This window comes from Wasmannia auropunctata, unplaced genomic scaffold, assembly GCF_000956235.1.
Source record: "Wasmannia auropunctata unplaced genomic scaffold, wasmannia.A_1.0 LD335976.1, whole genome shotgun sequence".
In the NCBI taxonomy this organism is placed as follows: domain Eukaryota; kingdom Metazoa; phylum Arthropoda; class Insecta; order Hymenoptera; family Formicidae; genus Wasmannia; species Wasmannia auropunctata.
In genome coordinates this window covers 1791504-1805738 of record NW_012026914.1, presented here as the reverse complement: position 1 = coordinate 1805738, position 14235 = coordinate 1791504, and the positions used below count along the sequence as shown (strand labels likewise).

Here is a 14235-nt window from a genome sequence, read left to right as displayed (position 1 = left end):
TTTTTCATATGGTATATAAAATTATATACTTTATTGAAGATGACCTCTATATTTCCATCTACAAATTTATTGATAACATTTGCATAAAGTTATAAAGAAACTGTCTTTATCTACTATATTTAAGACTTAGTTAATAGAAATTCCAAAACCCGTCCCCCTAGATTTTTGTTTCGTTTTGTGCCCCTTCTGATTCACAATATACATCGATATGAGCGCGTGCGGACGATGTCCCCTCACACTTTCTCTAACGTTCATCTCAGATTCTCCAATAATTTCTTACGGGCGTCCCCCGTTTGTTCGAGAACGGGAGGGGGGGGGGATTCAAAGCCTCTCGGTAAAATCACAGCGACATTATGCCAGTCGAGCGGGGGGCGTGATTTCGGCAAAGTGGCCAGAAAAATAGCATACCGATCTCGCATTCTATTGAATTCCGGACCACAAGCGGTCGATAATTCCGCGGGGTCGGGGCCATCTCTCATCTCGCCTCTTCGCGCCCGTTCCGCATTACAATTTCCTCGAGCGAGCCACTAGCTCCCTTCCTCTCTACGCGCCGTACGTCTCTCTCGCCCGGAAGGTGACAAAGAGTCGCTGTCGAAGAAAGAGAATGGCAGACTGTATGGCGACGGTCAATGTCGAGGCGTGAGACCCCGGGACACCGTGGATTGTCCTCGGAAGAAAACGCGAATACTGAATGGGGAAGAATGGTGGCCAAACGAGGCGAAGTCGACCCTACTGCGGTTGCACCGACGACGGCGATATGGAAACGGCAGCGGCAGCGAAGATCGACGAGGATTTCTCGTCATAAAAACGCCCCTCCTGGCGGCCTCAGAAAAATCGCGCCTCGGGGTACTGCGATAATATTTTCCTAGGATTCTAGAAAAACTCGATACTTGCGTTTGCAGCCACCGGGGATCCATCCTTCGATCTCATCTTCCCGGCCCGGTCGCGACGGCCCACCGCTCCTTCTCTCGCGGTCGGATTACCAAGGCACGAATCGTAACCGTGAAAGGAATCCGATTCGAGAACGGATACGTCCTCGAGCTTGTCTGTTTGTCTTCTCATTCAACTGCGCGCCGCGCTGGGTTGTTCTTTTTCTTTTTCCTTTTTGAGACACCATTACGGTTTCCTTATATCGCTTCACGAGCGATAGGAACGCTTGTTTTGTTAATGAACCGATATCTTCGCGGTAATTTCAATTCTTTTCATTTTTCCGATTCATTGATCCGTAAATTCAGAGACAAGTCGTACAGAGAAATCCAGTTACAGATCTTCCATCTGGTTTTATTGATTTCGCTATATACCTATATTGGCAAAATATATACTACGCAAACGAATTCTATTACTGATGTGCACGAGAGCGGCCTTGGGAGATAAAACCGAAAAAGAATCAGCAATAATGAGTGGTAAGCGTGCGGCAGCCGCGTCGGTTGATCAGGCAACAGGCACTGATCGTAAATGAGGAGCATCTCGCACGTTCGGCTAATGAATAATTTTAGTATCTTAACGAAAATAGTCAGCGGCGTGCCCGCATCATCGCCGAATCCTTTAATCAAGTCGTTACGCTTTCCGCACGATGCCGACATGCGGGATGATCTACTCGTGGTTTCGACACGTGTCCGTGCACGATAAACGAAGGATGATCGCGTTAGTCTGCAAAAGGGGGGGAGAGAGAGGGAGAGAGAGAGAGAGAGAGGAAGATATAAAAAATGAGAGGAAAGGGAGATAGAGAAGGCGAAAGAAAGGAGTCCGCCGCGAATCGCCGCGTGTTGTTGCCGGGATATAAAGATCTTCTTAATTCGCGTGAGGAGCCGGCTTCCGTGCTTTTTTTAATCCACGTGGACTTTTTGCGGGGTTCCTGCACCCGGTGGTGCCTACCAACGTCGGTCGCAACGTGTATATTTAGGCTGGTATTAGGCCGTCCCAGCTCCTAGGCGGCTGCTTATTAACTCTTCTTCGGCATATTGCCTCCCATAATGCGACCAACAACTGCAACGCCTCCCCTATATTTGCCTCCTTTTTGCCTCCCGCTGCCTTCTCTTGGGCCCGGGCGAGGGATTCCTAATATCACGATATCGCGTCGTGACTAATTCGCAGTCGTGATTGGGAATGATGACCATGATGGGTCTTAGGCCGTTACGTGGAACACGTGGATGATTAGAGAACGTAAACGACGAATTTCTTTCGATTGTGAATTTATTGCGATTACCTTGAAACGATTACGCAGTCACGATTAAATTAATAGTGCGGAGTTTAGTGTCACTGAATGCAGCCTTGTCTCGAGGTTTGTACTAGCGCCAACGAGGAAACGTGTTACGTCATTCGAACACAATCGGTCTTCAGTCAGCCCGGTTCGAGATACAATCGTGAACGAAAGTTAGTTCGGCAAATATTTGTAGTCACTTCCGGCCCTGGAGCTTTCTCACAGAGATTGCAGGTTGGATTCTAGAAAATTGGTGTCTATATAGAATATGATAGATCCGAAAATTTATTAAATTTAATAAAAATTATCGAAAAAGAGAGAGATGCATTTTTTAATTATAATTTTTTAATCTTTTAATTAGACTAATCCTTTATTTTTTTAATTGAGAATTAAGTTTGATCAATAATAAATACTTTAAGTTATAAAGATATTTTAAAAAGCTGTGACTTGTCTTCAAGAAATTTATTTTCAATTTTTATATATCACGTCCAAAGCCCACTAAATTTGAAAAAAGACATGTTTCTTTTGTTAAAGATTTATTTGACTTCTTGATTCTCTTTTCCCTTGAAGTTCACCAGGTGGTCCGAAGATACGAGACTTCTTGCGGCTGCTCTTGATGATGCGTTTACTTCATATTGGGGAGAGCGCTGATCAATGAATGATGATAAGGCGGGCAGGATACAAAGCGTAAACAATCGTTTTTTGGCAAAGTCACATCGTATCCATCCGTCGTTTTCGTTGTATCGATGAGCGATTAGAAAGTAATTAACGCCCCGATAATTGCCGATCCTTAGGTCGAACCCCTGCGGTTTCTACTCATCTCGTACCGGATGTTCAATGCCTCCGAGTAGGGACCTATTGTTTTCCATTGAGCCCTTTCTCACGTCTGTTGCTAAGCGTTGCCATTAGCTACCTTGGGTAACTGCAAGAGATTGGATTATTTACTATGACCGTAAATACACAATGTTGGTCGTTGTATTTCATTCGCTTCTCGTTTCGGACAATTTTGAGTAAGATAAATATATTATTGGAGATACATTGGTTCGCATACCGGTTGTAAAACCACGGGCGGTCTCGTGCAACGATCTTGCGACCGAGGACAACATTGTTTTCTCTGTTTTCCGTCAAACAAATCCCAGAGCGTTTCGAGACTGCCGCATGCAATCCGTCTGTGAGAATCGCAGACGGATGGATTTACTTGGCTAAGCACACATTGCATTATGTTCTCCTCGGTTAATGTACAAGCTAACGAGGCCGGGATATGGTTTTTCCGCGACAAAGGCATAGGTTACACAGCGACGGCGCGCGAGGAGAAAAAGGGAAAAGGGAAGAGGGGGAGGACATTCATGCGTGGTCGTCTCCCCCGATACTACCACCAGCGAAATGAAAGGGAAGGCACGGTAATTGAAGTTAAACGAGATAGCCGGCCATTCATGGGTTACGGGATCGTGACAATGAAGCTGGCTCTTGGTTGAACGGACGCCTCGGGCGACAGACAATGGCTCCGCTGGAGTTTACACCGCGTCGAGGAGTTATGCCGTAATATTGTGGCCGTCCTGGTAGTTTTCTGCCGATGTCGATGAAGGTACCGCGTGAAGTTCTTCGAGGCTCGCCGTTCACAAAGTTGCCTGGCCGATTCATGCTGTAGTTCCGTCTCGGCCTCAGGTTCGTTCACCGCGCGAAATTGAAGAAGCAGGAAGAAGGTTTGGCAGTGATCTTCATCACGTTATTAGAAAACGGAAATTACAATTTTTTTTATTTTAAAATGCCTACGTTTTTTTTTGTTAAGTTATATAAGAGAGGTTTGCGGTAAAGTTATAATAATTGTGAAGAAAATGAAGACATACGGAAATTTTTAATTTGTAGAGAAGCACGGTTTGTAATCATATCTTTTTTCTCAAATCTAAAATGAAAGAATTTAATTTGCAATTAGCATTAATTGCACAGAAATATAATTATTTATTTTGAAACAAAGCATATATATAGATACATGTACGCCAGAAAAATACATTACTTTTATTGCGTTTTAAAAGTCAGAAAAGGCAGCCGAGAGCCATAAGCCAAGAGCAGCGAGAGAGTTGAGATGACCTAAGATATCACACCTTCGTCGCGAGCAGATTTTTCCACAGATCAGTTACGACGTCGAACGAAGGATTAGAAGATTGATTTTCTTGTTCTCAGTGGTGGCCAGGGATCTCCCGTTGCGATCTCCTGTGGAAGCTGTAAACTCACTGCGACGCCGAGATCGAAATCTCGAATCTTTCACAACTCTTTCCTGCTTACCGTCGAAACAAAAGTGAGATTTTGTGGAGAGCGCGCGCAGCGGCCGATCGTTGTTTCGGGAAATAACCGATGAGCCCCCGCGCGAACGACCTCAGTCCGGATACTCGGGTGGAGCGGACTGTCGTTTACTTATTTTTCATATGAAGGAGCTCTCATATGTTTTCAAGTAATCACCTGTTTCTCGTTAACACCCCGCGTATCTCATGTGTCACGCTGTAGACAAGATAGATAGGGACGTCTGAAGAGTCAAGTCAAGATAATAACTCTTTCTAACCAAGTCGATTTTCTAGAAATTCAATTAGAACACGAAACAAGATATACAATAAAACTAATTATGTATTTAAGTGTACAAATGTACAGGCGTACATATTACTTATATTATTATTATATGTATACGTAAATATTCATTTTTGGATTACTGACTTTTTATCTGTCGATTAAGCTACCGATTGCGTGGAAAATTATATTACCGCGACAAAATTATTTTACACTCGGATCTTGGAACATTCGTTGTGATGATGCATACGCGTAAGCGCATCAACGTGAGATCGTAGATGTCTTAATGGCAGCTAGGACGACTGCTGGGCGGGTTCGCCGAGAGCGATTGGCGCGCGCGATCGTTGATTTCATCCCGGGCGGTATCTCACTCCCCCATCTTCTGCGGTCGCACGTGAATTCTTCCCTGAAGAGACGCAACATCCAAAACGCGTTTCCCGGGACGCTATTCGGCCGGGTCCCCACACGACCACCCACGACCACTCTCGAAATGCAGCGAATCCGTGAGACGCGAACGGGCACGAGTTCTCCCGTTTCATTTTTTTTTTCCTCCTTTTCGTCCTTCACTCGACACGACATCTCCCCGGATCCTCATCTCGGGCTCGAGAAGCCGCGCTTGAATGACTAAATGGAATCGAAGTGAAATGGAACGACCGCCCGTGTGTCATTCACATTCGTGTGTCACGTCTCGCTTCTCGTGGCTCCCGAAAAGCCGGTCCAGAACGATGATTCCCGGCGACGAAATGCGACGGTGCCGATGACTTTCGTGACTTAAGCCTTTCTGGCTGTCATGCGGCCGTAATTATGCTAAGAGAACTGAATAACTGTGAATGACTTGGCAGCGATCGGACGAATGCGCGGGATAAACTGTCTCTATTACTGACACAGCATATATTATTATACACATGTGTATTATCATGCCGCATTAATGTATTCATGCGCGTATTCGCATAATCTGATATGAATCTATAATGACTTCTGATCAAAAGTAATATACATAGGTGTTAACAAATAGTAGATATTATCTGCATGAGTATGCATGTACGTAAAATGTGTTATATTTGAATAGCGTTTATTCTCAAAGTTATATATGTTGTGCAAATCCAATTTTTAAGCATTTAGGAATTTTGGCGAACAACGTTCAACGGTCGCATGTAACATTCGTGACATTTCGAACATTAGAAATTTTCCTCTCGAGAGCACCTTGATTCATCATTGATTTACATATGCATAAGTTATCTACGTAAGATATTCGGATGTTTCTTTTTTGTAGCAATTTGTGAGAGGGTTAATAGTTCGTGTAGGGTGTTCCTCCGTCGTCTTTTCGGCCATTACCCCGTGGCATCTCCTCTCGCGCATCTCTGATTACGTACGGAGCTGTGCGTCCGGAAGCAAAATCGAAGAAAACGATACCACGCCGGGGTGGTATAATGCTTTCCGTGGCACAGCCCCCGGCGTCCTTTCTCACACTCTCTCTTTCTAACGGAACAGAACGTGGTGCAGCGCGTCGGAGCGCGCCGGATCCCGACTGACCTGTGGAAGAGTTGGAAAGGAAACTTGCCTCTAATTATCCTGTTGGGGCCATATAGTAGCCCGCGTGAGTGCACGCGTGCGCTGCGCCTCGTACGTGCGTGCGCGCGCGCGCGCGCGCGTGAGTGCATGCATGCGTGAGTGCGTGCGCGCGTATACGAGTAACGCTGACGCGCGATCGAGAGGAGGACCGGACTTCAAGGAGAAGGGCGGCTCCGACGGCAACAGAATATATTATAGACTCGTTCCTTTCGACTTGCGCCGCGCCAGGCTGAAATCTCGCTCTGGGTTTCGTGTTAACTTAAGTGTCCCTGAAACGGACTTTGTGGGAGAGCGCGGCGCGCGTATGCCGCACGCACGCGGTCGCCTCTTCTTCTAGTTGACCTCTTAACGGTCAATCTCTTCTTCCTTTTTTTTACGTGCTTCATCCGGAAATGGATTATGGATTATTATGAATTATTTTGGGCTGCTCTTAGGGGATGAGCAAATGGGCACATTGCGAAGCCAGAGCAAGTTACAAAACCATAGCAACAACGTAGATAGGAATTTGCGAAAAAGCGATGCAGCAATTATACGCGAAATTACTTAGAATATCGAAATTAAAATTTCAGTAAATTGACTAATATTAATAAATATATAATAATAAGACTATTTATTTATGTTTATTTTTCATATTTTATTAGAAAATAAAAATAAAGATAGAAAAATTTATTAAATGAGAGTTAATATAAATAACAAATTCCATTTTACAATAAGAGATTTTAAGTGTCGAAACTTATATGTTAGAAAATCATATTAAGTCAAATTTGATGATAAAAGCTGAATTATTTCGATCTCCTGGAATAACGATATATATGCATAATGAGTTTCATCCTTGAACTTTAAATCCAATTTGAAACAGTCTGAAGAGACTTGCCGCACAACAACGAGGACCAGTTAGTAGTTGTTTTTGGCGAGACCGGCCAAACGGATCTGGATTTGTCATCGGTTAATTCACCATTGAGACAGCTCGCGTCCTTTTAACTTGTTGCACCGGTAAGACAGGCCCACGATCGGATGCCGCGCGTATGTCCTTTTGAATTTTAGTTATTGTTACTCTCCGGGTTTACGCCGTTTACGGTTCGTCCAGATAGATAAGAAGATAAGGAAATATGAGGGCAGAGCACAGTTCAAAAATGCTTGCTTAAAAAATCTGCCTTTTGATTTATTAAATCTGAATTACTAATAATAAAACACATTTAACAAATTTAAAAAATTTATATGTGTGTGAAAAAATCCCCAGAGTCACAGAGCCAGAAGTACTAAATCTAATATAACTCATTATTAATCCACATCGTAAGAATTCGAATATGTATGTACAATTAATATATTTAAAAATCCAGATACATTTCTGTAGTAATTAAAATAGTTTTATTTTTTAAAGCATTTTTATGGTTTGCGGCACCAGATGCTAGATTGACACATTGAATTTTGCAAGTCATTTGTGGTAAATCTTTAATGCTAATTCAGTCGTTTTGCGGTCTCGAAAATCGTATGGCAGCGCCAAAAGGGCGATGGAGAAATTACTATTATACCCATATATTACTTACTCAGGGACTATAGGAACACTGTCAGAAATAATTGAGACCAACTCTTATCTGTGCTATGAAATTGTCAACTAATTTGGCAAAGGATCATGATTCTTTTAATTTTTTTATTTTTGTAATTTACTTTGTAGATAATAGAAAAGAGTAAAAGCGATAACATACTTACTATGTATATTGATTTTCTCTTCTGTTAGATCATTCATTGAATAGGAAATTTTAAAGTATATTATTATATTTGCATTTTTAATTTAATATTACTTCCGTCATTATCCAAGCTTTCTTGTTAGACATTAGAAAATCAATATACGCATTACAGTGACATGGCATTTTTTAAAATGCTATAGTTTTAGGAAATTTATGACAGGTATTAAATAAGTCCACTTTTATAGCCGTTTCTCATTAATTAATTTGTATCCGCAGGTGCAGAATTGGAAATTTATTCATAAATTACCAATTTATAACCACGAAAATGACGAAAACAAAAAATTTCTTGCACCTGCAGAATTGGATATAAGTAATTACACGTAATTTATAGGAATACGGGATGCACTTAAGATAATAATACACGCACAATTTTGTCACGAATTCAAACAACCGTTGCAATCTTTTCGCAATAACATGTACTTTACGAGACTTACTAAAATTAGAAATATGATGAATACATCAAAAAATGCAAAATGCGCGATCTATATAATGCCTATTCGTGATTGATTCTGACTGATTGATTCACACTTTTTTCTGTCTGCCCCCTCCCTTTTCTACTCTTTTATCACTTTTAGGATTACAATTAAGTTTATTTAAAATGTTTTATTTCAGTTAAGTAAACAATTATAAATATTCTGCAAATGAAAATTTCTTTTCAAATATTATGTAATATGGAGTTGGAATTAGGGTATCTTGATAAATAATAATTCCAAAAAATTATTCGTAACGTCATTCATTATATTTAACAAATCGTCGTTAATCTTATTACAATGTTTTTCTATTTACAAGAAGGCACTGCCGATCGCGAAACGTCGTCGATCGATTCGCTCCGGGCGAGTACACAAATTTGCTCGATTGTGTTTGATTCATTCGTTCTCCTTTCATACATAATTTACGGCTCAATGTACAAATAATTAGTGCTGTCAATAGTCAGGTATATGGGCATTATGGATGTTACTTGGACATCTTTATATTAACTCCAGGATACCAGGTTTATTTCAAATGATTAAGAAACAAATATTAAACAACGTAATTATGTCTCGATCGCGTCTATTGTATTATACGTTTACATCTTGAAAAAAGATGATCCATGAAAGATACGCTCAATCAGAGAATAATATTATAGTCTAACAAATGTAAAAAATGTATAGCATTACTCCCTGAATTTTTTCTTATAGCTATTCAATTCCTAAAACATATAAATGTATGTATATAAAATATATGATCTTAAATGTAATGTCATAATATATATATCGCTTTAATTATTACCAATTAATGTGTGATTGGGACACATCAAATGAATGTCTATACATAGAGAAAAAAATAGGAACTGGTTAGCAAGATATCAAAATTCTGTCAAAAAATAATGTAACTTAATATAATGTATACGAATACACATGTAATTTCTTTGAATTCGAGTAATGGATAGGTACTCGGTATAATGATTACTCGATTCATACTAACAGCACTGTAAATAATTATTACAATAATAATACAACAGCATAATTATAATTATATATAATAATGTAAATATAATAGTACATAAGTATGTAATGCAGTCATTAAAAAAATGATTAAATAGTTGTGTAACGAGTAACGTCCGAAATATCCGGATATTTGAATATTGACAGCACTTATATTCGGTGACACAGTGATTCCATAGAATCGCTACAGATTTTATAGAATAACTGTGCGAATTAATCACTTTAACATATATATACATATATGTATATAATTATTAATATTGTGTATAATAATATAATGTAATACAATATATAATACAATATAATATATAAATGTAAATGTAATACATATAATATAATATATAATATATATAAAACTATTCTTATAATTATATTTTAATATTTACAATAATAATCATGATGCCAGTCGACGAGTCTCATTTAAAGAACGACCTCAAATTATTATTAGTGAAATATTTACTAAAATTTTGAATTACATAATTTTAGGGAAACATCTCATATTATAAATTTAGTTCTATGGAATCGCTTCCAGCTATTAAATGAAATCATGTGACTTTTTGTACAAGTCGACATTTCATATTTCGTATGTAAGAATATTAAGATTAAATAAAAACTGAATGCATTCGGACATTTCTTTGAACATACTTTTTATGAGCATATTTAATGTTATGCTTAAAATATTTTTTACCGCGATAAAAAATAATTTGAGGACGTTAAAATGGGTGAGCCATCCTGAATAAATAATTATGTAGGCGCGCCCTACCTTATATTTACTTTTGGATGATGAAATACGAGAAAATGTCTTTGCCGTAATAAATTACGAAATAGAAAGATAACATAATTAGAAATTGCAATGCATTTGTCATGTACTTTCGAAATATCACTTCTAATTGTACGCTTCAAAATTGTTCTATATCAATACGACACATAATTTTAGAGATAATATTTTCAAAATTTCTCTTGCATTAAAATAGAAAAGGATAATTACGTGTTATACGTAGGTTAGACGGCAAAGTGTAAAGTAATATGACTAGATTATAGTTAATGCAACAGCCGCTTTCTTCGTTTACCTTTATTTCCCCTGTTTGCATCGTTTTTGACCTACGCGTGCCTTTGCATTTGGTCATTGCTGTAACAGAAAACGGGAGGGATTTTATTAGATAAGCGTATTTAATGTTATTAATATGTGAGACAATTTTTATTTGAGCAAAAAATTTGAAGGAAAAACATTTTTTTTCCTTCAAACTTTTTGCTAAAATACATATATATATATATATATATATATATATATATATATATTAGACGTTATATACAAAGCTTTACGCGAATGATGCGACCCAAAGACGACATTCAATGCTTGCGCTTTCAGTATGATATCGATTCGTCCGAATAGATCGCGGGTTTTTCGTTGGTAGAGGATGATAAAAAAGAAGCCCAGCAGGTATACGAGATGGAAGAAGCAGGGGATGATTTCAGGTAAGGGCGGTTTTACTGCAAAGGAGTTCCTGCACGCTCTTCGTGGGCAAAAGCGAGAGAAAAAGTGGAAAGGAGCGGGGAAGAGAGAGAGAACGTACCGGTTCAAAAACCGACAAACGAGGGACGGGAATATCTTGAAAGATGCATTCAGGTTAAACGCGGCAGACGAAATCGTCTTCGTGAAAAAGAGAGGTGGAACGGGAGGTGGATAAAGAAAGATGGGGGACAGGAGAAAAGTGAGAGACGAGGATAAGGGAAGATATACACACACATATAGAACGTGACGAGAGATCCGAAAGTTACGTCCGTCAAGATTAGAGCAAGCTGAACGCGAGCATCGAAAGACAATCCAATTTTTTTCTGTTATCCACGATTCATCAAGATTTTTTAATTAGAAAAAGGATCTACGAAGAGTCTGTCTTGAAGAAAATTCTTATAAAAAGTATTTGGTATAAGTTTAGCATTACTTAGGATTATCGTATTCCCTTCCCCTTCTCACATATTTTTATTTTAAACTTACTACATTTAATAATTTCTATTTGAACAATACTATAATCTCCGATGTGAGAAATTGAGACAATCTCTATGTTATGTCATTTTTATTAAACGTCGACGTTTGCGAGCTTACTTTATACAATGTACATATCCAACCGAAAAAAGGTGTTCCCCGATGATCGGATCGACCGACTTGGAAACGCCGCTGAAGGACGAGGGGCGGGGTGGAGTCGGGGAAAAAACGGTAGAAGAGGGACCGACACTCACGCACACATATATGTGCATTAACGTACCGTGAAAGAAATCGCGGTACAAAAGCGTCGCTCTTCGAATGTATACGCGGTGCCCCTCTGAATGGAGTCTGCGATTTGAATGGTTTCAGCGAGGGTTCGTGCGCGCCATTGTGAGGGGGCAAGGTCACAAATTTACTCGGAAATTTCTTTAAGCTTCCCGGTAACGTAGCGAGATATATATTCCCCCGTGGACGGAATACCAGTTTGTCAACTGGTGAGGGTGGCAAGCACGAAAAAAATTATTTTTTGAGAAATCGCGATCGAATATCATTGTGTCAATGACATTAATTCATCAATAATTAATACTTGGACCATTTGTTTTTTTTAAGTAAAGGTTATAATAATAACGTTATTTGAAAATTTTTATGTGAAGACACTCATCCTCAGAAAATTACAAATAAAAACATGCTGATTGAAAATTGCAATAAAATTATTACGTTTGGTGGAACGTCACAAGGTTCACAATCAACTAAGTCACTCAAAGAATTTGAGTAAGATGACATAAGACTAACATTCACAATTACGACACGCGCAACTCTTTAAGGTCACTAGACCTTGCAACGTGAATGACCCGCAAGTTACAACTACAAGAGAAAAACGTCAGATCACGACACCAACCTTTAGAAGGACGCAGAGGCCCAGCGGAACTGACATCGACATCCTCACTGACTCTGCTGCCACCAGGAGATGACGTCTAGCAACTCCTCGTCCTCCGGACTCATCGGCTCGTAATTGTCGTAACTGTCGGAATGCGTCGTGTAAAGCGTGCCAGGCGTGCCATAACCTTGACTTCCGGCCGACGAGGTTTCGGAGACGAAGCTTGGCGTTGGTGAGCTCGATGCCTCCGAGCATGTCGTCGGAACAAAAGTCGTCGGACTTGGGTTCTGCCTGAGGTGTTGATGTCGGAGATCAGATCCATGTGGACTGCCATGATGCCGAATCTCCCCGGTGATGCTACCTCGTAGTCTTAGTTCCGCCGAATGATTAGAGTCGTTTTCGGGCGAGTTGGAGGACGTTGAAGAAGTGGGCGAGGACTCACTGGACTCAGAGCCACCGTCGTGCTCTTCCAGAAGACGTTGAAGACTCCTAATATATTCCACCGCCATCCTCAAGGTCTCCACTTTGGACAATTTCTTGCTGCCAGCTCTGGACCCTCCATGAGTCCCAGCAGTACTACTTCCCAGTGCCTGCGCCACTGTCTGTGGTATGTGTTGTCTCAGAGTGGCAAACCCGTTGTTCACCTGTTTCACCCTGTTACGCTCACGCGCATTTCGCCTAGCTACCGAGGCGGGCTGATGCGGCACTGTGCCATAAGGCCCAGTTGCTTGGCCGTAGAGCTTGGATCGCTTGCATCCGTGTTGTAGAGTACTGCTGTTGGTTGGCATACTGTTGGTGGAGACGATCACGTTGCCGCGATGGGTCTGCGCGCTCGAAGTGGCGTGAAGACCGTGGTGGTGATGCTGCTGCTGCACACTTAGCATGATGGGCAGAATGCTCTCCTCCTTGGGCCCCACTAAGGTCATATCACGGATCCGAATCCCCCCACTACCCGGGAGCAGAAATTGTAGCAGCGCGTGCCAGGCGACCTTCGTGCGACGTACACTGCTCCGACGTATATATCGAAGAGAAACTTCGTCGAGGTGAGGCCGATGTAACTCGTTAACACCTCGTAGTACGCGCGATCGTAAAGGTGAGAAAAACAGACGAAAGCGTGCGTTTTACTCGACCGACCGAAAAGAAAAGCGTGGGAAGAAAAATTAAACCGCACCCTCGATGCTCTCGGTACGATTCTGGCTCCCGAAATGCTTAGCCAATGAGGGTTCGGGGTCTTATATAGCCGGGACGGGCACGCGCCTATCCCCACGCGCACTCGCGATCTCGGGTCCTAAACCCCCATCTTCTCCCCTACCCCCCGTTTTACCGGCCCGCAGCGCCTCATACCCCCGTGATTCCCCACTACTGCGGTCCCAAAGGCCCTACGCTGCCCGAGATTCTCATCTTCGATCGTCCTTATACTAGTGCGCCGACTACTATCCCGATCTGTTTACCGATTTACCTTTTGGAGCATGCCGCCTTGTTATCAATATGATAGGTCTTATCGTCGGCGTGTGTCGTCAAAGTAGTTGACAGATTGATAAGCTAACGTTAATGCTAGAGAAAGATAAATTGAAAGATGTAGCTTATATACTCTTTTTTTTTTATTGCGTTTGTATGTGACTAAACTTTCGTATAAATTAATTATATTTCATTCTTATTCAAATTTTTCTTTATAGCTAAAAAAAAATGTGCACTAAAATTTTACTTGAAAATACATATTTTGCAAAAAAATGAATAATTTGCTTTATGATAAAAAATACTGATAACAAATTTACAGTTAGAATAATATTATTTGGAAAAAGTAGAAGAAA

General features: G+C 40.6%; 1 protein-coding gene across 1 annotated transcript; it reads right to left on the bottom strand.

Moving 5' to 3' along the window:
- Positions 1–10050: 10050 nt before the first annotated feature.
- LOC105454772 (achaete-scute complex protein T3-like) lies at positions 10051–13629 on the bottom strand. Its single transcript, XM_011697647.1, has 2 exons — positions 12446–13629; positions 10051–10692 (listed from the first exon to the last, which is right to left on the bottom strand). The coding sequence occupies exon 1, from the start codon at positions 13348–13350 to the stop codon at positions 12490–12492; it is 861 nt and encodes a 286-aa protein (XP_011695949.1). The 5' UTR covers positions 13351–13629; the 3' UTR covers positions 10051–10692; positions 12446–12489.
- Positions 13630–14235: the final 606 nt, after the last annotated feature.